General features: G+C 38.5%; 1 protein-coding gene and 1 pseudogene across 1 annotated transcript in view; one reads left to right on the top strand and one right to left on the bottom strand.

The window, feature by feature from the left end:
• Window positions 1-25,059, top strand: part of TEX11 (testis expressed 11) — a 156,101-nt gene extending 131,042 nt beyond the window's left edge. Inside the window, exons 25-29 of the mRNA XM_054574233.1 lie at window positions 7,950-8,099; window positions 9,552-9,660; window positions 10,593-10,713; window positions 24,160-24,324; window positions 24,982-25,059. Coding sequence (XP_054430208.1) covers window positions 7,950-8,099; window positions 9,552-9,660; window positions 10,593-10,713; window positions 24,160-24,324; window positions 24,982-25,059 — 623 coding nt within the window. The remainder of the gene's footprint in view (window positions 1-7,949; window positions 8,100-9,551; window positions 9,661-10,592; window positions 10,714-24,159; window positions 24,325-24,981) is intronic.
• LOC129071083 (eukaryotic translation initiation factor 3 subunit L-like) lies at window positions 18,202-20,278 on the bottom strand (annotated as a pseudogene).
• Window positions 25,060-27,326: the final 2,267 nt, after the last annotated feature.

Here is a 27,326-nt window from a genome sequence, read left to right as displayed (position 1 = left end):
TATTTACAGCTACAAATTTCCCTCCGAGTGCTGCCTTTACTGTATCTCATAAGTTTGATATGTTGTGTTTTTGTTTTAATTCATCTCTGTGTATTTTCTAACTTCTCTTGTGATTTTTTCCTTTGACCCATTGGTTGTTTAAGAGTGTATTATTAATTTCTACATATTTGTGATTTTTACAGTTTTCTTTCCATTGCAGATGTCTCCTTTCATTGTGGTCAGAGAATATATCTTTAGTCTTATTAAATTTATTGAGACTTGTTTTGTAGCCAAACATATGGACTATACTAGAGAATATCCCATGAACTTGATAAGAATGTTTATTCTGTTGTTGTTGAGTGGAGTATTCTATCCATAGCTGTTAAATCTAGTTCATTTATAGTGTTCTTCACATCCTCTGTTTCCTTTTGCTCCTTTAGATATTCTTTCCATTATTCAGAGTTCATAAGAGTTATGATTAGTGTTTCTTTTGAGGTAAAACTATACTATGGACAGAGAATGCAGTAAAAAAATCTCCTGGAGTCACCTATAAGTATACAGTTTTTGAAAACTTTATTTTAGTAATGTTGTACCTGTGAAAACTTAACATAAGAAGCCTGAGTATCTCTTCTGATTTTGCAGCTCTACTCATGTAACTCTCACAATAGTGACCAGTCAGATGAACCTAATTACTTCTTACATTTCTCTATGAAGAGAATGAATAAATCTTTGCAGTTTTCCAGGGGGCCTTTTGTAAATCTCAGAGATAGTTTGAAATTTAAAAGATGTCTCAAAGACTTTATTTTATATCTTACATATTTGGGATGCAACTTTTGCGAAGGCAGATTAAAGATTTGTTAGACGTTATTTGCTTTTTTGGGCATTTGACTAAAATTTGACTGTGGGTGCCTGAGAAACAATACTACTTGGTTGCCTGTCTAAGCAAAATGACAATAAAACATTTAAAAATAAGCATAAGAGGTAACACAATTCTAAAGAACTTTATTTTTATTGAATTTATTGGGGTTTCATTGGTTAATAAAATTATATAGGTTTCAAGTGTACAATGCTATATAATTCATCACCTGTATGTTGTATTGTGCTTTCACCATTCTAAGTCTAGTCTCCTCCCAACCATTTATCCCCTTTACCTTCTTCTACCTGCTCCAACCCCCCCTTTTCCCTCTGGTAATCACCATACTGTTGTCTGTGTCTAAAGAGCTTTAGCTTTTTGATAAATGAGGAAATTCTTTGTGTCTTATTTGTTCTCCACTAAATAATCAAGAATAAAGCTATAATGAAGACAACATAAGGACCAGAAAATTGTTCTGGTAAAACACAGAATTTGCCACCTAGGCAGATTACATAGAAGGTAAAGAATAACCTTTTATATTGTAAGCAAAGGCATTAATCAGTAAGGTAAGGAAGCAGACCCATCAAAATCAAGATAACTGCCACATGTTAATACATTACAGGGCTTTATTTTCTATTTGAAAATTTCTGTTTCAAAGAGAAAACTTGGGTGTAATTGAAAACCATACCTCGCCCACAAACACAGCAGACTGGCAGAGCTCGTGAGCACACCTGTCACAGCTTTCCATGGCCACATGCATCCCTTTTAAAGAGGAAAAATGAACACATTCATTAACACAACCCAAAGTTATTGCCTCTCTGTAGCATATAAAGATAAGAAGAAATAGTGTATAAACTTAAAACTATGCTTAGTAACCTTTAAGTATTCTATTTTACTTAAAAGTTAGTATTTAATCATTATCCATTGATTAACTCAATATCAGTACATTTTAAGTTAAATATCTGGGAAATCAAATCTAACATAGTATAAAACATACCAATAGTTGTCACTGAAATAAAAAGTTTGTCAGAACAATGATTTATTTTAGTTGAACACAATTTTTACATTTTCTATTATCTTAAATGTTACATATAAATAATATATAATAATATTTAATCAGTAAACCTGTATGCATTTAGGAAAAACAGACCAAAGTAAAATAAAAAGTATGCTAATTTGTACTTTACATAAATAAATCACCAAAAAGGCAAAGCTCTTTTAAATCAAAATTATTAAAATATCATTTGCCAAAGATTTGTCTTAACTCTGGATTCTTAAAATGTTTCTGAGCTAGTAGAATTTTTTAAAATAAGAATACTTTTAGTTTAACACCTGTAAAGTATTAGAAATTAGATTTCCATTTTGTAGGGATTTTAATAATATTTGTATGTAAGTGTTTATTTATGTCTTTAAACCAGTTAGAGCTTCTTTAATTTAGGAGACTTTATAACCTAATTAATGAGTGCCTTCCAGACATAGGAAAATATTTCACACTCACACAATGCAAGCTCAAGGCCTTTTTAGTTACTGAAATACAGAGACAGAGACGTAGAGAGAACTTACGGGCTCAGATCTGCAACTTCAACTACAGGTCAAGAGTAAACACAGAAACTTACCAGTCCAGATATCAGAGTGCTGTTCTCCTTATCAAAAAATAATTTACTAATTTTAGCTCAAAATGGACAAATACAATAACAAAAAAGACTAACAAATTAAATTGTCTGTTGTTTCTTACCCAGTCAGAGACTAGATAATCCATTAATCCATTTAGAGAAATGCCAAATGGTCAGACCAGAAAACCACTTTTCCAGTGATTGCTGCTACCAAGGGGGAATAACTGATTGGCTATATATAAACCAGAAACAGAAACAAAACATAAACTCAATAATAAAGGAAAAAGCTATTCATCAAAGCTCTCTTGGCATTTGGGGTTCAATCTGGGAGTCAAGAAAACGTGAGTGTAAGCAGTCCGTGAGTTGCATTTCTCCAGCCACACAATTTACAGGTTCTGTCAAGTATATCCATTGGGCATTTGGGTTGATAATCTTTTAAAGATATAACCATGATTGTCATACAAGTATGAAATGAACATGCATCAGATTTCATTTAACATAAAGATGTTAGAACCAATTTCAATTTCTATTTCATTTTGCTTATCTCTTGTTTTCTGAACCCCTTACTGTTTATCAAGTAGTATCTCTCCTCTCTTTTGCCGCCTCTAGTTTTACCTTTATTTCTATGATGCTTTCATTTTTTCTTCCTATTTCTTTCTTTATCTCTAAAATGGCTCATATTTCATTTCCTTTTGTCTACCAGCTCTTCCCTGAGTATTTGAATACCTGCTTTATATTCTTATTTTACAGATAACTTAATATTTTAAGATTCATGCTGACATGTTTGGTCACAATTTTCATCTGCTTTATGGCAGCATTTCCCTTCAGAGAATTCTCCATCTTCCATTATTTTTTTCCTGTTCCTCCCTTCCCATTTTCACGTAGTATCTTACACAGCGCTTTTTTTTTTCTGATAACTTGTCTCTTAAATTTTACTTTGTTGAGGTAAGAGCATGTGAGAGCTACCCTCTTAAAGTTTTAAGTGTAATATCCTTTGTTCACTATAGGTACAGTGTTGCACAACAGATCTCTAGAATTTATTCATCTTGTTTAACTTTAACGTTACACCCATTGATTATAACAACGCTCCATTTACCCTTCCTCCTGCTCCTGGCAACCACCATTTTCACTCTTTGATTCTATGATTGTGATAGATCGAATTTTACATACCTTATATAAGTGGAATCATGCAGTATGGCTAATTTTGCTTAGCATAATGTCTTCAAGGTTCATCCATGTTGTCACACATTACAGAGTTTTCTCTTTTTTAAGGCTGAATGGTATTGTATCATGTGTATATATCCCATTTTTCTTATCCATTCATCCCTCAATGGACACTTACCATGTTTTGCCACGTATAATGGACACTTTTTTGCCCAAATTTTTAGGGATAAATAAGGATGTGCATTATACATAGCTATAATGAGTACATACCACGGGTATAGATTTAATAATCCTGTGTCTAGTGCACACAAAAGTGTGGGTGCACATTATGCACGACAAATTATGGTAGGTTGTTTCCGTATCTCAGCTATTGTGAATAGTGCTGCAGTGAACGTGGGTGTGCTAATATCTCATTGAGATTCTGATGTCAATTATTTTGGATAAATACCAGAGGTGGGATTGCTGGATCATATGGTAGTTCTATTTTTAATTTTTTGAGGAACTGCTATACTGTTTCCTGTAGTGGCTGCACCATTTTGCATTCTCACCAATGATGTATAACGATTCCGACTTTTCTACCTCCTCGCCAACACTTGCTGCCTGTTTGTTTCCTCACAGCCATCCTGACAGGTGTGAGATGATATCTCATTGTGGTTTTGATTTGCATTTATGTGATAATTAGTGACTTTGAGCTCCTTTTCATCTACCTGTTGGCCATTTGTATGTCTTTTGTGGAGAAATGTCTATTTAAGTCTTCAGCCCGTTATTAAATTGGGTTGATAGTTTTTTACTATTTAGTAGTAATAACTTATCTTTAATTGTGGTACTTTTTCCTCCAACAAACTATTTGCAGGAGATTCATGTGTAGAGGAGGCAAAGGCTATGATCCAGGCTAATAAAAGTTTATCCACTACTTATGGTCTAGGGTCGTATATGTGAGTTCTTGTAATCTCTACATTTTCCCAGCCAGTGGATATAGGCACCTATAGGGATTCTCGAAACACAGAGGTTCTCTCCCCTCTTCTGCCTCATTGCTCACTTGCTCATGCTTCAGTCCTTTCTCCTTTGTTGCTCAAAACCAAGCCAAATCCAGACAAGTTCCTTCCACGAGCCTGTAAACTCTGTCATTGTAGTTGATAAATGATGTGTACCTTGGGGTGTGCTCCTTACTGAGAGTGTTGTACTTTTGTTGGCCTTTTCTTGGTCCATTTTTATTTTGAAAATATGTATATGCATATTTGTATGCATGTATACTAGACTATAAGCTCCATGAGGACAGATACTATGACTGCTTTTGCTTACCTTTATATGTCCAATACCTAGTACACACACACCTATATAAACACACACATACATATGGATGCATATATCATATAAAAAGTCTTGAAAGGATAGACACCAAACTGAACATTTGCTACCTCTTAGAACAAGAATAAGTGATTTTGAGGACTTTTACTTTTTATTTTACTTTTCTATTTTTTGAATTTTTCAATGAACATGCAGTACTTTAATAATTAAAACCAAAATACATTTAGAAAAAATACTTCTAACTTGTTAGAGGGTCATATTTCTTAGGCTTGGGTACCTCTAATAAAATATTGCCTAAAATTATGAGTGCAGCATTGAGAAATGTAAGTAAATCATTAAGCTACCAACTGTAAATAGACAAATTAAGGGACAGTGCAAAGTTGGTGAATCATAAACTCCTGGGGGAAAGCTGGACAACACCAACCTTTCAAAAGTCAATTCAAATCAGAGTTAACTAAGAACTGTATATACAGTCACTGAAGTCTTAGTGCTATGGGAATTGGCTTTTACAAAAAATGAACCTTGACATGCCATTATACTAATGATGTAAGGAAAGCAGTTTACCATATTTATTCTACCAAGTCTTTAGTAAATTCCCAGGGGTTACTAGGTATTGTGGAAACATAAGGAAATGTGTTAACTGTCTGTGTCCCTAAGACATTTGCAGCGAGGAGGTCATAAACATAATCTACTATACATATACCAAAGAAAATGAAATGACTTCACTAATAGAAATATAGAGTGTGTGGAACCACCAAGGAAGAAAGGGTTCATTCCCAAATGTAATAGTTGAACTTACTTTTGAAGACTGAGTAGGAAAAGCCATGGGCTCTGAGTAAAGAAAAGCCAGGAGTATAAGAGAACATTTTAGTTTTTGAATTATGTTATTCAAGCATTATACATGGTGAGGCTGAAAGTAGTGTGATTTGCATTGTGCCCCTTCCCAACAATAAATCAGGCCAGTACTATCACTTTAGTCCAATCTACCTCATCTCTCAGCTAGACCACTGTAATGGTTTCCCAACTATCCTCTCTGCTTTCCCTCTTGCCCCTCAATGAAGAAAATAGCCACACAGCAGCCAGAGTATTATAAAGTAAGTCAGATTGTATCAGTGCTCTTGTACTTCTCATTTACTTGGACTTAAAATCCAAAGTCCTTACCATGATCTACAAGGCCATAGATTATCTGGCCCTTGGTTACGTCTCTGCCTCCATCATTCTGCCTCTTAGCTTACTGTACTCTAGCCCTACTGTATCTCAATAATACCTAGTACTTTCTTGCCTCTGGGCCTTTGCATTTGCCATTCCCTTTGCCTAGGACACACTTCTCATGGATATTCATATGGCTTGCTCCCCTACATCCTCTGCTCTAGTGTCACCCCCCTCATAGAGGTCTTTCTTAACCACACCCTTTCTAAAATAGCAACTTTCATCACTATCTACCCTCTTAATCTATCTTTTTTTGACAATACACATCTCTACTTGATATTATATATTGTTTATTTTTTGTCTCCCCAACTAGAATCTAAGTTCTACGCGGGCAGAAAAGTTACCTGTCCTGTTAATTCTCTATCCCTACCTCCTAATACTCTGTCTGGCACATAATAAGAATTAATAAATATTTACTGAATGAAATGCTGATGTGGCACCAGAAAGTGTATCATTAGTCATTCACTTGAGTAATGGAGCATTTCAGTCTTTGAGAACCCTCTCTATGCAAGGTCCCCGGGAAAGCTCACAATTTAAGTCATTATCAGCTTACACTTTGGGAAGAAAATACCTTAATAAAGATTCAACTTGGGATATATATTAGGGCAGGTATAGATATAGATATCTATTTTACTGAACTCCTTAAGGATCTATTTACAAGATCACATTGTGTATGAACAGAGATGGTTTCACTACTTCTTCTCCAGTGTTTATGTCTTTTGTTTCTTTCTTGCCTAATTTCCTTAGCTGAGAAATTCTATAACAATGGTGAATAGCAGTGGTGAAAGTAGGCAACCTTGTCTCGTTCTTAAGACTTTGAAAGAATCCAGTATTTCACCATTAAGTATGTTGTTAGCTGTGTGTTTTTCAGATTCCCTTTATCAGGTTGAGTAAGTTCCCTTCTGTTCCTGATTTGTTCATTGTTTTTATCAGAAGAAGATGTTGGATTTTGTCAGATGCTTTCCTGACTATTGACATCATCATTTAGTTTCTGCTTCTTATTGTATTGATATCATGTATTACATTAATTGATTTTCACTTATTAAGCAAAGTGCAATTATATATATATATGTATGTATGTATGTATGTATGTACTAGCAATGAAGTTCAAGAACAGGCAATAACAATCAGTAGTGATAAATGTCAAAATAGTTGTTAATTCTGCTAAGGTAGTATTGACTAGAAAGAAGCGTGAGTTTTGGAGGTATTCTATATCATGATCTGGGTAGTGGTTACATAGATTTAAACATATGTAAAAATTTATCAGGCTGTTTAAGATCGGTGCACATCATTCAATTTATTGTATGTACGCTATGTCTCAACACTTTTCTTAAAAGTTCAGTCTAACCGGGTGAATGAAAACCATCTTACATAGTATGGTATATGCCATCTGAGACAAACCTCTGTCCATGGTGATACCCAAGAAATATTGTTGGCTGACTAAATGGAACAATTTGGAAACTTTCCTTTGCTAAAAATAAAACCACAGTTAATTTATACGAGCTTGTATCTTCTGATTACTTCAGTCATTAAAATGAGACAGGTAAACAGTGGATTTGAATTAGACAACAGCAGGACTTTTTCAGGCTGTTTAAGAACATCACGGCAATAATTTTGGGAAACATGGGCAATGCTAATGATTGTAACGCAGGGTGTTTAAAGTATTGATGAAACTATAGGTTTAAAAATGTAAAAAATACATCCACAGAAATTGGAATAACCTTCAAATTGTAAGTAAAATTAATTTTCCTCAACAAAAAAATCTCCCCAGAGGAGATTAGAATATGAGAGGATAATGAAATGCATTTTTGCCTCTTTTGTAGGGGACTTCTCCAATGATCCATGTGAGACATTGCTTCTGCTATATGAGTTTGAAGTTAAAGCCAAAAAGAATGATCCATTACTGGACAGCTTCCTGGAACCAATGTGGGATCTGCCTCATTTGGAAAGTAAAACACTAGAAACAATTGCATGTAAGAGCTATATTTATGATTTTGGAAGGCTAGCACCTCTTTAAATTGCACTCCTTTTTTTATTTCTCTGTTCTCTCTACATTTCCTCATAGCACTCTGCTTTTCCTTCTCTAATGGCATTCTTGAACCACTTTGTATTATAATCATTTGTGCATTTATCTTTTGCTTTATATAAGATTAGAAGCTCCTGCCCTGGCTGGTGGGGCTCAGTGGATTGAGTGCTGACCTGTAAAGCAAAGGGTCACTCGTTCAATGCCCAGTCAGGGCACAGGCCTGGGTTACAGGCCAGGTCCCCAGCAGTGGAGGGTGTGAGATACAACCACTCGATGATTCTCTCCCTCTCTTTCTCCCTCCCTTCTACTCTCTAAAAATAAATAAATTTTTAATATCTCAAAAAATTATAAGCTCCTTAGGATCATAAAGAATAATTACTTATATTTGTTGTACAATACTTTTTATAAACCCTGACTAAGTGCATTGCTCACAATAGGTCCTCTCATTTATTGTGTGGATGAAATTCAGTTCTGTAGCTACACAATAGGGGGAGCCCAAACTTAGTTTTGTTCAGCTAGCTAGAAATGATAAACGACTGCTTCATGAATCAAAGGTGTTGGAATCGTAGCAGTTTATTAAAGTGTACAGAAAAATATTGGTAATATTGTGAACACAATTGCTACTCCCAAATTTCTGGTTGGGCTGTAAGTGGTATTTGGGGGCCCAAAATCTCTGTAGGGATATACTACAAGAAATGACCTAATTGTCTTCTCTTCTTATCTCTCACTCTCCTTGGGAGCCTGTGTGTGCTTAATAAAAGTATTAGGTAGCCCCGACTGAACAAGAGTCACATTTGCCTTTCCTTGTCTTCTGAAGGCAGAATTCCTAGAGACATGGGGCAGGTGGTGTATACTTTATGGACATGAGATGGTTACCACCGCTCATTGTATAAAGGAATTCCAATTCTAGAAACTGGTGAATGCATCTATAAGTTTTAAGATCTGTTATCTTGGACACTCACTCTTATGTCAAGTGTTTTCTGTTTTTATTATCAGACAAAAAACAATAGATTGTAGTATACATCCATTTTTGATTAGTGCCCTTTCACTGATCTGCGTTCTGTTTCCGTCTTAGTGTGCCCCTCCTTCACTCTGGTTCCTAAGGTTATTGCTTCACCTGTATTACTATGGGCAGGGTCAGAGAAACAATAGATTTTCTATTGACGTTTCCTGAATAAAAGGTACAACCTGGTGATCCTATTATATTACTCTGCCAAGGAAGTAGAAGTTATTTCTGAAACCCACCATGGATTCATCATTTTATAAAGTGTGTGTGTGTGTGTGTGTGTGTGTGTGTTTCATTTATTTCTCTTTTAGAGAAAGAAAGTTGTAGCCTGGGATGGAAACTGTGATGGATGGGATTATAGTATTCACTACCTTTTTTCTTCCCTTCCTGTAGCACTAGCAATGGAAACACCTGCACACTACCCTTCCATTGCTGTAAATGCCTTGAAAAGAGCTTTGTTGCTTTACCAAAAGAAGGAATCGATAGATGTTCTGAAATACAGGTTAGTAATTGTAATTCAGCACTGTATCCAGGCTTTTTGATAGCCAAATGAGCAGTAGGCAGTGCCTCACACATCATTGATCATACTCCACCGGCCCAATTTAAAAAAATGATTGGGGCACTCCTATAACTCCTAAACTACAAAGCCTTCACAACAGCTCCATATTCAGGGTTGTGCTATAGACCAAGAATTAATTAACTAAGTCGAGGAGTCTGGTTTTCCCAAAGGAGAAAAAGAGACAGAAAGTTGCTTCTTTGTGTAAGTATGTATATACTAAAATTACTGGGTACCTTTCTTCATTTCATTACTAAAAATGCCAAATGCAGACAGAAGTTAAAATAACAACAATGCATTCCCCACCAAAGTTTAGCAAATGTTAACATTTTGCTATATCTCTGCAGATTTTTTAAAGCGCTTTTTCTTTAAGGGCGTGCTATACATAATATGACATGTTATTTATTGGAGATTTTGTGTTTTCTATGCCTAGGCAGGGGGAAAAATTAGATGTTATGTGATTTTTCTCTGGAAAATATCATTAAAGTCTTCCTTTTCTGAGATTTGAGAGATAGTTCTCCCGGAATTATTTCTAATTTAAATCCCAATTCCCTTGCCTATTTGAAGATGTAACAAGATACTTTAAAGGGCTTGTAGATTCCATCAGCTCATAAAATATAGTAAATAGCCACAACTCCTTAGTGTAGCAAACTAAAAAAAAAAAATGTGAAGGACAACCATAATAAAAGGAAGGATTTGTCAGCCCCTTTTATATCTTCAGAAATCTTTCTTCTGAGTTGGAGGCCACATCAAATTGGGTGAAGAACAGGCATGTTTTGAAGCTCTTAGTCTGGGATGAGCTCCAGATTTTACTTATCTTAGCCATGAAACCAGTGATTTCTTTCCTTATGGGATGAATTTTCTCTTTTTGATTTCAGCAACTGCATGCACAAATTGGTTAACCTGTTGGTGCCAGAAGGGGTGCCAAAGGAAGAAATCTGTCCCCTGGAAGAACTTTGGGGCTTTTTTGATGATGCTTTGAGCTTTATTAGCCACACCGTAAGTTAAGCAGTGATATTAACCTTTCAGCTAATTTTAAGGATCTGAACTGTATTATGTATTAGAAATTACATAGAGGCTATCGGGTCAAGATGGAGGCGTAGATAGACATGCTTTGCCTCCTCACAAAACCACAAAAAGAATTACAACTAAATCTCAAAACAATTAACACCCAGAAACTCAGAAAATCGAACTATGGAAGCCTGACAACAAAGGATTTAAAAAAGCCACATTCATCCATATGGGCAGGAGGGGCGGAGACATGGTGACAGGAGAGGAGACGGAGTGTGGTGTGGAAAGGTGACAGTGATAGAGGAATGGGCCAGGTGGTCCCACGTTCATATATGGTGGATAAAAATCGGGAGGAATACCTTGAGAGCGAGCAATCCCAGGCCAGACCACACAGCCCTGGGTCCAGTGCTGGGAAGATAAATCCCCGTAATTTCTGGCTGTAAAAACCAGTGGGCATTGGGGTGGTAGAAGAAACTGCCAGATTTTCGGGAAACTCAACTTAAAGGGTTTGTACGGTCTTAAAACGTACAAAAACAACCCACTCTGGGATTCAGCCAGGGCAATAGCTAGAAGAGCACCAGTTGCAGAAAGTGGGTGAAGTGACTGGAAACAGGGCAAGTGCTGGACAAACCTCCAGAAGCCAGTTAGGGGCACAGTCCCCTCTCTGAGCCCTCCCCCCATACAGAGCCACAAAGCAGTGAAGTGGGTTGTCCCACCCTGGAGACTACCTAAGGCTCTGCCTCACACAATTTACAAGTGCCTTGTCTACAGTAGGCCACACTGCTAAGACATGTAATCAAAGAAGCTCTACTAATACACAGACGCAAACACAGGGAGGCTGCCAAATTGAGGAGACAAAGAAATATGGCCCAAAGGAAAGAACAGAGCAAAACCCTGGAAAAAGAACTAAATGAAATGGAGATAGCCAATCTATGAGTTGCAGAGTTCACAACACTGGTGATCAGGATGCTCAGCTCACTGAGTACGGCAACAACATAAAGGAAGAGATGAAGGTTACACTAAGTGAAATAAAGAAAAATCTACAGGGAACCAACAGGAAAGGGAAGGAGGCTGGGATTCAAATCAACGATGTGAAACATAAGAAAGAATTTAAACAGTCAACCAGAACAGAAAGAAGAAATAAGAATTTAAAAAAAAAACAACAAGGATAGTATAAGAAGACTCTGGGACATCTCCAAACATGCCAACATCCAGATCATAGGGATGCCATAAGGAGAAGAGGAAGAGCAAGAAATTGAACACTTAACTTGAAAAAATAATGAGAGAAAACTTCCCTAATCTGGTGAAGGAAATAGACATAGAAGTCCAGGAAGCATAGAGAGTCCCAGACAAGTTGGATTCAAATAGGATCACATCAAGACACATCATAGTTAAAGTGCCAAAGGTTAAAGATAAAGAGAGAATCTCAAAAGCAACAAGAGAAAAGTAGAGAGTAACCTATAAAGGAGTTCCCATAAGACTATCAGTTGCTTTCTCAAAAGAAACTTTGCAAGGAAGAAGGGACTGGCAAGAAGTATTCAAAGTGATGAAAAGCAAGGACCTACAACCAAGATTACTCTACCCAGCAAAGCTATCATTTAGAATGGAAAGGCAAATAAAGCGCTCCCCGGACAAGGCAAAACTACAGGAGTTCATCATTACCAAGCCACTATTACATGAAATGTTAAAGGGACTTATTTAAGAAAAAGAAAAAGATGAAAACTATGAATGTTAAAAAGGCGACAAATTCACAACTATCAACAACTAAATCATTAAAAAAAAAACTAAGTAAAGAACAAGAACAGAATCATAGGTATGACCATTTGAAGGGTTATCAGCTGGGAGGGGGGAGGGAGAGAATGGGGGGAAAAGAGCAGGGATTAAAACGCATATTTGGTAGGTGTAGAATAGACAAGGGGATGTTAAGAATAGTATAGGAAATGGAGAAGCTAAAGAACTTATATGCATGATCCATAGACATAAACTAAGAGGGGGAGGAATGCTGGACGAAAGCGGGGTACCAGGCAGAGGGGGGCATAGGGGAAAAATTGGGACAACTATAATAGCATAATCAGTAAAATATACTTAAAAATAAATTACATAGGATAATACTTTCTGATAGGAGTTTTAGGGTAAATAAACTCATATTACAATGTAATTGCATACTACAAAATTTTCCTGAGTTTATAAAATGTAAATAGTTAATAGTGGAAAGTCTCTAGTACATATAAGTATACTATGGATTAAGTCAAAATGGTGGTACCACCTGGCATTTTGGGTTATTTTGTATTTTTATTTAAAACAAAATTTTTATTGTTCTGTTACAGTTGTCCCAATTTCCCCCCTCCCTTGCTCTTTTCTGCTCCACCCACCCTTTGCCTCCACAGTCAATCTCCACCTTGTTTTCCACATCCATGGGTCATTTATACTTTTTCTTTTTTTTAAATATATAATCTTTATTATGTTTTTTACATTGCCATTTAGTCCCCTTATACTCTCCTTCCCCCTGCAATCACCACCCTGTTGTCCATGTCCATGCGTCCTTTTTCTTTTTTGCTCAATCCCTCTACCCCCTAACCTTCACCCTCACTAGCTGTCATCTATTCTCCATCTGTGAGTCTGTTTCAGTTTTACTCATTAGTTCAGTTTGTTCATTAGGTTCCACATATGAGTAAAATCATATGGTATTTGCCTTCTTCTGACTTGCTTATTTCATTAGCATAATGTTCTCCAGCTCCATTCATACTATTGTAAAAGGTAAAAGTTTCTTCTTTCTTATGGCCAAGTAGAATTTAATTGTGTATGTCCCATAGCTGTTTTATCCACCTTTCTAGTGATGGACACTTGGGCTGCTTCCATATCTTGGTGGTTATAATTAGTGCTGCAGTGAACATAGGGATGATTATGTTCTTTCAAATTAGTGTTTTGGATTCCTTCAGATATATTCCCAGAAGTGGGATTGCTGGGTCAAAAGGCAGATCCATTTTTAAATTTTTGAGGATTATCCACACTTCTTTGCACAGTGGCTACACCAGTCTCCATTCCCGCCAACAGTGCAAAAGGGTTTCCTTTTTTCCACATCCTCTCCAGCCCTTGTTTTTTTTACTTATTTTTGATAGCCATTCTGACAGATGTGAGATGGTATCTCGCTGTGGTTTTTATTTTCATTTCTCTGGTGATTAGTGACTTTGACCATCTTTTCATCTATATGTCCTCTGTGGAGAACTGTCTGTTCAGGTCCTTTGCCCATTTTTAATTGGATTGTTTGGTTTTTTTGGTGTTGAGTTTTGTATGTACTTTATAAATTTTGGTTATTAATTCCTTCTCAGATGGATCAGTGAATATGTTCTCCCATTCTGTGGGTTGTCTTTTTATTTTGTTGACAATTTCCTTTGCTGTGCAAAAACTTTTTAGTTTGATGAAGTCCCATTTGTTTATTTTTTTCTTTCATTTCCCTTGCCTGGAGAGAGATATCAGATAAAAATTTTCTATGAGCAATATCCAAGATTTTGCTGCTTATGTTCTAGGATTTCTTGGTTTCAGGTATAACATTTAAGTCTTTGACCCATTTTGAATGTATTCCTGTGTGTGGTGTAAGAAGGTGATCTAGTTTCATTTTCTGCATGTATCTGTCCAATTTTCCCAACACCATTTGTTGAATAAACTATCTTTAGCCTATTGTATGTGCTTGCTTCCTCTGTTGAATACTAATTGACTATGAAACTGTGGGTTTATTTCTGGGCTCCCTATTCTGTTCTATTGATCTATGTGTCTGTTTTTATGCCAGTACCAGGCTGCTTTGATGATTATGGCCTTGTAGTATAGTTTGATAATAGGTAGCATGATTCCTCCAACTTTGCTCTTCTTCAGGAGGGCCTTTTGTGGTTCCATATAAATGTTTGAAATATTTGTTCTAGTTCTGTGAAATATGTCATTGGAATCTTGATAGGAGTTGCGTTGAATCTATAGATTTCTTTGGGTAGTGTGGACATTTTGATGATGTTACTTTTTCCTATCCACGAACATGGTATGTGCTTTCACTTATTTGTATCTTCTTCAGTTTCTTTCTTGAGTGTCTTACAATTTTCCAAGTACAGGTCTTTTACATCCTTGGTTAGGTTTATTGCTAGGTATTTTATTCTTTATGAAGCAATTGTGAATGGGATTGTTTTCTTAATTTTCCTTTCTGTTAGTTCTTTATTGGCATATAAAAATGCAACTGATTTCTGAATATTAATTTTGTATCCTGCTACTTTGCTGAATTCATTTATTAGTTCTAGTAGTTTCCTGGTGGAATCTTTTCTATGAACAGTATCAAGTCATCTGCAAATAAAGACAGTTTTACTTCTTCCTTTCCAATTTGGATGCCTTTTATTTCTTATTTTTGTCTGATTGCTGTGGCTAGGATTTCCAGTACTATGTTAAATAAGAGAGGTGAAAGTGGACATCCCTGTCTTGTTCCCAATCTTAAGGGGAATGCTTATAGTTTTTGCCCATTGAATATGATGCTAGCAGTGTGTTTGTCATATATGTCCTTGATTATGTTTAGGTGTCCTTTCCTCTATTCCCACTTTGCTGCGAGTTTTGATCATAAATGGGTGCTGGATTTTATCAAAAGCTTTTTCTGCATCTATTGATATAATCATGTGGTTTTTATCCTTCATTTTGTTTATGTGGTGAGTCACATCTATTGATTTGCAAATGTTGTACCATCCCTGCATTCCTGAAATAACTCCCACTTGATCATGGTGTATGATCTTTTTGATGCATTGCTGTATTTAGTTTGCTAGTATTTTGTTGAGGATTTTAGCATCTATGTTCATCAGGAATATTGGCCTATAATTTTCTTTCTTTGTAGTATCTTTATCTGATTTTGGAATCAGGATAAAGCTGGCCTCTTAAAATGAGTTTGGGAGCCTTCCCTTCTCTTGAATTTTATGAAATAGTTTGAGAAAAAAGAGGTGTTAGTGCTTCTCGGAATGTTTAGTAAAATTCACCTGTGAAGCCATCTGGTCCAGGGCTTTGTTTGTTGGGAGTTTTTTGATTACTTCTTCAATTTCATTAGGTGTAATCTGTCCATTCAAATTATCTGATTCTTCCTGATTTATTTTTGGAAGATTGTATGTTTCTAGGAATTTATCCATTTTATCCAGGTTTTCCAGTTTGTTGGCATATAATTGTTCATAATATTTTCTTAAAATCCTTTGTATTTCTTTGATGTCAGTTGTTATTTCTCTTTCATTTCTGATTTATTTGGGTCCTTTCTCTTTTTTTTCTTGATGAGTCTGGTTAACGGTTTGTCAATCTTGTTTATCTTTTCAAAGAACCAGCTCTTAGATTCATTGATCTTTTGTATCATTTTTTAGACTCTATTTCATTTATTTCTGCTCTGATCTTAATTATTTCCTTCCTTCTACCCACATTGGGCTTTGTCTGTTCCATTTCAAGTTCCTTTAAGTGTGAAGTGAGATTGTTTATTTGAGCTTTTTTCTTGTTTTTGTTTTGTTTTGTTTTTGATTTTGAGATAAGCCTGTAAGGGAATGCTTTCCCAGAGTCCCACAGATTTTGGATTGTTGTGTCCTCATTTTCATTTGTTTCAAGGTATGTTTTGATTTCTCCCTTGATCTCATTGTTGACCCATTCATTGTTTAATAACATGTTATTTAGCATCCATGTCTTTGTGTGTTTTTCAGTGTTTTTCTTGTGGCTGCTTTCAAGTTTTATAGCACTGTGGTCAGAAAGGATGCTTGATATGATTTCAGTCTTCTTAAATTTATTAAGACTTGTTTTGTGTCCTGGCATGTGGTCTATCCTCGAAAATGTTCTATGTGCACTTGAAAAGTATGTGTATTCTTCTGCCTTGGGGTGAAATGCTCTGAAGATACCAATTAAATCCATTTGATCTAGTGTGTCATTTAAGGCTGCTCTGTCCTTGTTGATTTTTCTGCCTGGAAGATCTCCCCGTTGAAGTCAGTGGGGTGTTAAAACCCCCAACTATGACTGTATTTCTGTCAGTCTCTCCTTTTATGTACATCAAGATTTACATTACATATTTAGGTGCTCCTATGTTGGGTACATAAATATTTACAAGAGTTTTATTGTCTTGTTGGCTTGTTCCCTTTATCATTAGGTAGTGTCCTTCTTTGTCTCTTACTGTAGCCTTGGTTTTAAAGTCTATTTTGTCAGATACAAGTACTGCTCCCCCAGCTTTTTCTTTTCCATTTGCATGAAATACCTTTTTCCAACCCTTCACTTTTAGTCTGTGTGTATCTTTCAATCTGATATGTGTCTCTCGGAGGCAACATGTATATGAGTCTTGTTTTCTTATCCATTCAGCCACCTTATGTCTTTTGGTTGGAGCATTTAAGCCATTTATATTTAGGTGATTATTGATAGATACATATGTAGTGCCATTTTATTATTAGATTGTTTTCCACTGGTTTTTTTTTCTCTTTTTTCTCCTTCTTTTTAAAGCAAGCCCATTAACATTTGTTGCAGCATTGGTTTGGTGCTAACAAACTCCTTTAGCTTTTCCTTGGCTGGAAAGCTACAAATATGACAAAACACCTACAGTGTTGTTAGAGGTATGTATGGCTGCCATATTTATTAAGATGTTGAGGACAGAGAAAACTGGCTTCAAATATGAGCCCCAGAAAATCATCAGAGCAAACACCTCCATTTTCTGGCACTGATTTGTATCTCACATAAGCAAATCAATGTCAGTCTGGGTTGAGTAGCTGCATGTATGCATTTTTTTGTTGAGGATTAATGATTCTTGTGAGCAATGCTGGGCATGAGGACAGCTAATGCAAATGAACATACAACTCCTCCAGTGTTCCCTAACTCACTGAATGGCATTACCATTCTCCCAGTCGCCCAAGCCAGACATCAAGGAGTTATCCTCAACTCCCCTCACTCCTGTTTCTAATCTATCAGCAGGTCCTGTCAATTCTCCCTCTGAAGTATCTCAAACTCATTCACTTCTTCCCATCTTCCACCATCACCAAACTAGTTCAAGTTACTCTCTTTTACCTCGGCTACTGCAGGAGCCTTTTCGCTGGTCTTGAATCTCTTGCTTTCTTCTATGCCTTTCTTCATCCAGCAACCAGAGTGAGCTTTCAAAGTTTCAAATGTGTGGCCTTGCTTAATCTTCTTCAGTCATTTCCCATTGTTCGTACAGACCAGAATCCTGAATGTGGCCTACTAGGCTATGCCTACCTGTCTGACCTCATCTTTAGCTACTCTTTTCCCTCACTGTCTGCACTGTTAGCCACACTGTACTCTACAGGGCCACTAATTACCACCTCCTAGACAAATCTGATGGCCTCTTTCTTTACCTTGGCCTTCATTATTGACCATTGCCTTGTTATTTAAATTCTTTTTTCCTTTTTTCTTTTTTTTTTTTTTTTTGGCTCCAAAGAAGATCCTTTACTGAGATTTACTTAAAACGTTTCAGTCTTTGATATGAATAAACTTCTACTCAGTTGACAGACTGATGGCTGAGCTAGGTAAGGTCTTCTTCATTTTGTGCTTGAAGACGAGAAGCTGAATCCTAAATTCTTTCTCGGTGAGGTCCAGGAAGCCAGACAGCTTGGCCACAGGCATAGTGATGCAGCACCTAAGGAAGCTGTGAATGGTTGAGAGCTGGGCCTGCTGCTGCTGCTGCTGCTGCTGCACTTCATCAGAAAACACCTTCAGCTGTTGTAAGAAGGGTTCTTTGTGGTAGTTGGAGTGCACATCGTCATAGCTGGAGATGGGAATTTGGAGCAGGAATAGACGAAAAATTCCTTGTAGATCTGTGGGTCACCTTTCTGCATGCGTAGCATCTTATCCCCATATTTCTCCTGCACCTAGAGGTTAATGCTCTCATCAATACACATGGGGTACATGGTGAGGGTGATGGCCAGCAGCACATGCATCTCCCCTCTCTGCTTGTTAATCACCTCATGCTTGTATGTGGCCCTCTGGAACATGCTTTTGGTCCCCTGGATGTAGAGGAGGATGTTGGCAAAGACCCGGATGGCATCTGGTAGCAGCGCATCATCAGATATGCAAAACCAACATAATAGTATGTGGTAGCCTGGCACACAGGAGTACATGCTCTTCTTGTTCAGTTTGATATTCTCCAGCACCTTGACGGCCTGGTAGTAATTCCCCCAACAGGGAGTGCAGACACAGAAGCCCCACCAGGCTGAAGTAACCAAGCATCTGGTAGAGGGAGTGCCATCTGTACTCCCCAGCCACACTGTCAAGCTGACCTTCATTTGCATACGCATCCAGCTGCCAGTTGATGTTGGACTTGTCTACCAGGGAGTGAAGGGCATTGAGGACACTGTGAACATTCCAGATTTTGGGTTTGGAACGAAGGAAGTCAATCTCCTCCTCCAACTTTCTTGGCGGTCCTACAGCGGTACTGACGAAAATGACTGAAACTGATATATGAGCTCATCGGTGATATACCAGAGCCACGGGTTGGGTAGTTCAAAGGGAGCAGGACCATCAGCATTAAGAATGTAGTTGAAGAGATTGCAGTAGTTATAATAGGATTCAAACCTCTGCTCCAAGGAAGGTCCCCCACTGGCTATGGCATATGTGTGCCTGTAGTATAATTCTTTTTACAAAATCAGGAAGACCGCATTGTTGCCAACCTGTAGAGCAGTGGCTTCAGCCTCAGGCCCAAGTGTATCCTTGAAGAATCTTTGCATCAACTTCGTCTAGCTGTTCTCATAGATGTCCTGGATTTCATACACTTTCTGGTCAATGATATCACTGGAGACACGACTCGCCTGTGGCTCATACACCTTCTGGCCAATCAAATGTGAGATGATTTTGTGGAAATACTGGATGAAGTTTTTGATCATGTTGGGGATCGCCTGATAGGTCTGCTGTTCATACAGCCCTTCATAAGGCAGATCTCCTGTGTGCATATCCTAGTCTCCTGGACAGCCATAGGGATCATATGCAGTATGCCTCAGACTTGTAATCATCAGCGGGGTAAGACAGCTATGAGGCTTGTGAGCAGTGCTGTAGAAAGTGAAAAGGACAGCCTCTTTTTTTTCTTTATTTTCTCATCATTCCTCTGTTTTTTTCCTCTTACTACCCAACTATAAACACTTCCAATATTCTCTGTTTAGCTCTCCATGTTCTACACTCTCTTCTTTTTTAAAAAGATTTTATTTATTTTTAGAGAAAGGGGAAGGGAGGGAGAGAAACATCGATTGGTTGCTTCTTGCATGCCCCCAACTGGGGAACCTGGGCTACCTAGACATGTGTCCTGACTGGGAATCAAACCAGCGACCTTTTTGTTTGCAGGCCGATGCTCAATCCACTGAGTCACACCAGCCAGTGCTATACTCTATTCTTTAAGTGAATTGTTACACTTCTGCCATTACCTGAGTTCCAGTCCATAACTGCAACAGCCTATGTGGTATATTCAGAGGTACCTCAGTGCCAACGTAATTAAAATAGAACTTACCATTATCTTGAACTTGTAGCACCAGAAACATTTCTTTCCAATTTCTTCTTTCAGCAGTATCAGCATTCTCTCAGCCATTCAAACTATGTACTTTAAAGCCATTTTCTTTTTTTAATTTTTTTACTGTTGATGCTATTACAGATGTCCCCATCCCTCCCCTTTGCCCGCCTCCACCCAGCCCCTGCCCCCATCCCCCCCTTTCCCTCTGGCCATCACCACACTGTTGTCTCTGTCTGTGAGTCATGCGTGTATGTCCTTTGGCTAATCCCTTCCCCTTATTTCATCCAGTCCCCTCTCCCCCTCCCCTCTCACAGCTGTCAGTCTGTTCCATGGACTATCCATGCCTTTGTTTCTATTTTGTTCATCAGTTTATGTTCTTCATAAGATTCCACATATAAGTGAGATCACCTGATACTTGTCATTGGCCTAGCTTATATTCCCCATATCAAGTAAGTTACCAGGTTGTCTTGTTTCTTGCATGTTTCAGTTTCCACTGTCGCTATTTTAGTTCTGACCCTCATCACTTCATCCTTAGACTCTTACAACTCCGTTCAAACAGACCTTGCTGCCGGTGTTTTTTCTCACACAGGTCTGTTCTAAACACTGCTGGCATTTCAATATCATTAAAGCTTCAATTTCATCATATCACTTGCCTTCTCATAAAGTTTCAGTGACTTCTCATTACCAGCAGAAGAAATTCTGAGATCTGTGGCTCATAATACAAAACCCTTTACATTCCAGCCCAATATTTCACCAATTACATTATATAAGATGTTAGTAAAAATTTACATACCTTGGATTAAACAAAGTTATGTAGTTTCTTTGCTGTAATATTTCCCAAAATTTTTCATGAATGTGCATTACACATGCTCCAAAGGGGTATATATAGAAGGCAGTATTTCCAAAACATATTTGACTCAAAAACCCTATTTTTATGACCATCTGTTAACATTTTGCGTAATGGTAATGTTCTAAGGAAAAGCATTTAGAAAATGCTAAAGTAACCGTCTCCTATATTTCTAGTCCTATTTCCCATTAATTTCCCTACATAAATTGCCTGCCTAGGCCAAATAACTATTAGTCTTCCTGAGCTATGCTCAGTCTCAAGCACAATCCATGTTTTAATTTATTCTGTTCTGCCCACATGGAATGCCCTTTTCTTTCTCTGTACATCAACATATTTGTAATTTTTATTGACAATTTACATATCATAACATTCACAACTTTAAAGTGTGTACAAGTCCATTGTTTAGTACATTCACAAAATTGTTCAACTATCACCAGTATCTAACGCCCAAACGTTTTCATCTGGCCAAAAAGAAACCTCATAACTATTAGTAGTCATTCTCCATTACCTGCTCCCCCAGCCCCTGGCGACCACCAATCTGCTTTCGATCTCTGTTTGCCTAATCTGGACATTTCATATAACCTTTGCATGTCTAGATCTTATTTACCCAAAGACCATGTTTGTTCAGTCATTTGTTCATTAATTCAGTTAAAATCACATTGTCGGACACTGTGCCAGGCTGTGAGTACACGAAGGTAGTTGACACTTTGCCGTGAAGGAGCTCCTAGCCTAGTGGAGGAAACAGACGTGCTGCTGTACTGTAGTGCCATGAACGAAGTGCCATAGGAACAAAGTGGTAGGAATAATAAATTTCCGGGAGTCAGGGAAAGCCTTACTGAGTACATTGCATTCGGCTAGATATAAATTCATTTGTTTATCCATTGATTCATGCATTCAGTGAACAACTATTATACCCCTGCTATGTGCCGGGCACAGTGTTGGATTCAGAGGATACAAAGATGAACATCAAAATTCCTGTGCCTCAAGGAGATCAACAGCCTGCAGGAGATAAATATGTAAACATGTGCAAAACAACCTGAGAAGGTGTGCCCTGGCGAGTGTGACTCACTTGGAGCGCCCTCCGAACACCAAAGGTCTGCGGGTTTGATTTCTGGTCAGGGCACACACCTAGGTTATGGGTTCGGACCCTGGTTGTGACATGTACGAGAGGCAACCGATCAGTGTTTCTCCCTCACAATTGATGTTTCTCTCCCTCTCTCTCCACCTCCCTTCCTCTGTCTCTAAAATCAGTAAAGCACGTCCTCGGTTGAGGATTAAAAAAAAAAAAAAAAACCCTGCTAAGTTCTGTTAGAAGAGTGTAACACTTGCTGTGGGAACAGAGACAAGAGTAACTAACTCTGCTTGTGAAATTTGAAGAAAAAAATAGAAGTTCACCAAGTGGACAGGTATGGGGGTGGCATTTCAAGCAGAGAAACTAGACCTCTTCTGACCGTGCCCGCCTGATGCTCATTTCTTTTACTGAATGAGAACACCTACCGCCTGCGTTGTTCTGACTAGCCCTTAGTCACACAACTTGTATAGTCCTCTTCACACATGGGTATCTTGTCTCCCCCAAGGCACTGCGTGTCCTTTAGGATAAGAGCTTTGTCTTGTCCATCCTAGCGCTCTCATTCTCATAGTGTTTTATGCATAGTAATTTTTTATAGATCCCAGTGAGTGTATTACAGCTGAGACACCAAGTCTCCTATCTCATTTTCCCTTCCAAGGACCTGAGACCTAGTATGTAGGTGAAGGCCTTTAACATGGAATGAGCACATGGATGTTCCCTTTGCAGTCCATCTCCTATACAAGGACTGAGAAAGTTGTTCCCTAGACTAACCCTTTTCATTACTGCAAAATCTTTTGATCAGCCATGATCAGCCATGTTAAAGACACTCATAAGGCAAAGGGACCATATTAAAAATGTACCCTTTGTTCATAGCCAGGTAGATTTTGTCAACACCAAAGATTAATATTTATTAAAAATTGCAATCAGTTGATACTAAGTATAACAGAACTGCAATAACCTCCATAACCAATTTTTGCCTTACAGGCAAGAACTGAGTTTTCCTGGAGAAGGAAATCTGCCTCAAGACTGTAATGCAGAGCCCTGACCAGTGTGGCTCAGTTGGTTGGGTATTGTCCCTCAAGGTGAAGGGTCGCACATGCCTGGGTTGTAGGTTCGGTCCGTCGTTGGGCCACGTGCAGGAGGCAGCCCATCCATGTTTCTCTCCCTCTCTTTCTCCCTCCCCGCCCCACAAATAAATAAAATCTTTTTAAAAAAAAGATTGTAACATAGAAAGATTTCTGCCTAAGTTTCCATCCGGTTGGCCTACTGTACAAATTTTAAACTTGCCAGCCCCCACAATTGTTTGAGCCAGTTCCTTAAAATCAATCTCTCTCTCTCCCTCTCTCTCTCTCTCTTTCTCTCTCTTTCCTTCCCTCTCTCCCCCCGACTAAAAATAAAGATTAAAACCTGACCATCATGGCTTAGTGGGTTGGGTGTCATCCCACAAAGCAAAAGGTCACAGGTTTGATTCCTGGTCAGGGCACACACCTGGGTTGTGGGTCCATTCGGGTGTGTAGGAGAGCAACCAATCAATGTTTCTCACATCAGTGTCTCTCTTCCTTTCTCTCTCTCCCTCCATTTCCCTCTCTCTAAGAAAATAAATAAAGATTAATGTAATTTCTATTCCAAACACAGACTGACTCGGGTCAAGGAAATTAAGAGATTCAATAAAAGTACTTCTTGGCAGCCTTCTCTGAAAATTAGAGGTAAGGTATTGGGGAGATGACTGACTGAGGATAGCACCAAGGGAAGCCCCAAACAGGATACAGGTTTTTCTCCTGCTTCAGAGAGAGCAGGACTCAGTCCAGGAAGGCCTCATTGCTTCTTCGGTTTATGTCACTTCATAAGGTCTGATCCAGACCATTCTACAGCTGACAAAGCTTCAAGGTGCTCTTTTCCTGCTCTCCAGGAGCACAGGATTGCTTGTGGAGGCTGTGGCGCCCTCCTTGGTGTTAGCAGAGCACCTGTTATTTACTAAGAATGGGACCCAGCCCTGATACAGTCAATGATCATGACAGCACAAACACTTTTTTTGGATTTCAGGAAGGCTACCCGGAAATGGAGGTTCTCTGGCTGATGATCATGTCCTGGAATACCGGAATATTCATGTATGGCAATGGGATGTATGTATCTGCTGAAAAGTGGTGTGGCCTGTCATTGCGTTTCCTCGACCACCTTGGCTCCCTCAAGAAAGTCTACGAAACTCAGGTGAGGAGGGAGAGGGTTAGAAGGTGGGCAGCAGGACTCGGGGCAGAGAGGTTCTGTCTGGGCTCTCAGTAAGGCCTCGGTGCTACCTTCCTTGGCTGAGAGAGGATCTCCATCGTTGTTCCTCTCAGTGGTTCCATGGAACTCCCAAGAGTTAGGGGACTGTAAATAGCAATTTCTTAGAGTGAAAACCAGGAAGGATGGTGAATAGGCACACACTTAGGGATGGCGGATGGAGTCTAATTAAGACCAATGCCCAGAGTGAGCTCTGGGAAGACACATCCCTGTCAGTGCCAGTGCACACAAGGAAGTGCCTGCCTCTGTGGCTGTGTACAAAGGTACTTCCTCCATGAACTCTTCCGAGTTGCAGACTTCTGGACCATTAAGCCAACCAGGAGACGCTTGGTGGAGAAAAAGTCTTGTTACCAAACAAGAGCAAAGGATCATTTATGCTTTGGGTAGCTTCTTCCATGTGATAGCTGCCTGTCCCTAGCAAATGGACCCAGCGTGATAGGGCCCCTCTTCCCCGAGAGAGGACTGTATTTTCTCCCCAGTGTGGCTCGGGTATAGGTTAGACTCTGCTGCCATCACCATGGGTCGGGGAGGCTTTCCCACATATCCTTTCCCCTCAAGAGATCTATTTATTTATCTCTTTCCCAGGTGAATATCCTGTATAGTGAGCTGGTGGAAACACTGGATAAAAAGAAAAGGTCTCACTTTTACATGAAGAGGAACTGACAACTGCTGGAACAGATCAGAGGAGCTGGTGGACCAATGTCAGCTGGGAGGAGCATGGCCTGAGACAGTTCGATGTTTCAAAATTGTTAAACTTTCTTTTCAATGTATGTTTCTCTTTTCTCAGGCCCTATTTTCATATGGTTAAAAAGCATGTTCTAAAATAAAAGCATCTGAAATAACTTACCGTTGTGACCAGCTCATTTTCCAAAGTGCTAAGAATTATATTTGTAAGTAGCCCATGGGAGAGCAAGATGGTTGTCTAGGAAAGGATCTGGATCATTGTTTCTCTCAATGGTTCCACAGAACTGCAAGAGTTGGGGGGCTCTCGCCCTGACTGCTGTGGCTCAGTGGACTGAGTGCCAGCCTGTGAACAGAGAGGTCGCTGGTTCGATTCCCAGTCAAGGCACAGGCCTTGGTTGTGGGCCAGGTCCCCAGTTGGGGGCGTGTGAGAGGCAACTGATCAGTATATCAATGGCACAGTGCTGTTTCCTTCCCTTTCTTTCTCCCTCCCTTCCCCTCTCTGTAAAAATAAATATTTTTAAAAAGTTAGGGGACTCTTGCCCCATGAGAACAAAAAGAATGTTTATCCCCATCCAACACAGATCATATTTTATTCCAGAAATACTCAATTCCCAATACCTGAAGACAACAGAGAACCAGACTCTATCATCAGAAGGACCTTAGTGGTCTTTGGGCCCAGCACTGATTGGATTCATGAAATATCTTTATGATGTTCTTGAGTATTGATTGTCCGGTCTCTGTTAGAACATGTCCTATGACAGGGAACTCCCAAGATTGCTCAATCCACCTTACTGCCTAATTGGCAGAAAGCCCTTCCTCCTACTGAACAGAAATTTGTCTCCCTGTCCCAAGTCTGCTTCCCTGTCTCAGATGCCTTTTGGAGAACTGAAGACAGAAGTCAGACCCCTCAGCTGTTCCTCAGGCGATGTAGTCACCTCACCTTCCAAGAGCCAAATCCCACATTCCAGAGAGGTTTGACCCACACACAGTTTGCAGCCTCATTCTGGCTAGACTTGCACTAATGTACTATAAGATCACATTGGCTTCTCCCGCCAGTCGATTGGTATTAGCATTTTTAAATTTTTGATTTTTGAAATACTTTTCACATTTACAGAACAATTGCAAGTAAGCACTGATAATTGCCCTACATCCTTCACCCAGCTTCCCTAGTTAACACTTTACCATTATTGCCTTATCATTCTCTCTCTTTCTTTCTGAACCACCTGAGATTAGTTTGCAGACATGTTGCTCCATTACGATATCTGTGTTTATTTCCTAAAAACAGAGATACTCTTCTACATGACCACAGCACAACCATCAAAATTAGGAAATAAACAATGATATGATTATACCACTAATCTATAGACCTCATTCAGATTTCACCGATTGTCCTAGTAAAGTCCTTCGTAAGCTGCATTTAGTTGTCATGTCTTTCATCTCCTGCAAAACAAAACAGTTCCTCGGTCTTCCCATATCTTTCATGACTGATATTTTTGAAGAGTACAGGCTAACTACTTTGTAGCATGAACCTCAACTTGGGTGTGTCTGATGTTTCTTAATGATTAGATTCAGTTGATTCATGTTAAGTAAGCATACCACAAAAGTGATATGTTCTGCCAGTGCAGCATACCAAGACACACAAAGCCATTTTTTTCCATCCCTGGTTAAAGTTAACATGGTGTCTACCACATACCTAGTAACTGATATGTAAACATGCATTACATTCTGGAAGATATTTCAGACCAAATACTCTGTTTCTTATTAAACTTGCACTCACTGGTTTTAGCATCCATTAATGATTTGTGCCTGAATTAATTTTCACTGTGATGGTTGCTAAATGTGGACTTTGAAGTTTCCATCATTCCCTTTTTATTTATTAGTTGGCATTTGTTAAATAGAGCATTTTCTTCTCCCTCACTTACTTATTCGTGTTCTTAAAATATATTAGTACAGACTAATGGATTTCTATTTTATTTAATGAATTACCCACTATTTTGATTTTATTTCTCAAAGCCAGCTCCAACATCCTTTTGAAGTGTCCCCCTCATTCTTTGAACATTTCCTTACTTTGTGGCACAATTAAGATGTTCCACATTCATTTTTTATTTTCTCTGCCCCAGCACTAGAATCCTTTTAATGGAAAATGGTAGGTAGTGCCCAAGATCAGGATGCTAGGTATACTCATTGCTACAAGAGTGCCATTGTTTCTAGGTCCTCTCAGTGGACAGAACTAGGAGATACACATA

This window comes from Pteronotus mesoamericanus, unplaced genomic scaffold (assembly GCF_021234165.1).
Source record: "Pteronotus mesoamericanus isolate MK-2021 breed Mesoamerican mustached bat unplaced genomic scaffold, CSHL_Meso_final contig_256, whole genome shotgun sequence".
Lineage (NCBI taxonomy): Eukaryota > Metazoa > Chordata > Mammalia > Chiroptera > Mormoopidae > Pteronotus > Pteronotus mesoamericanus.
Note: the sequence above shows the minus strand (reverse complement) of the source record. Positions and strands in the feature narration are given on the sequence as shown.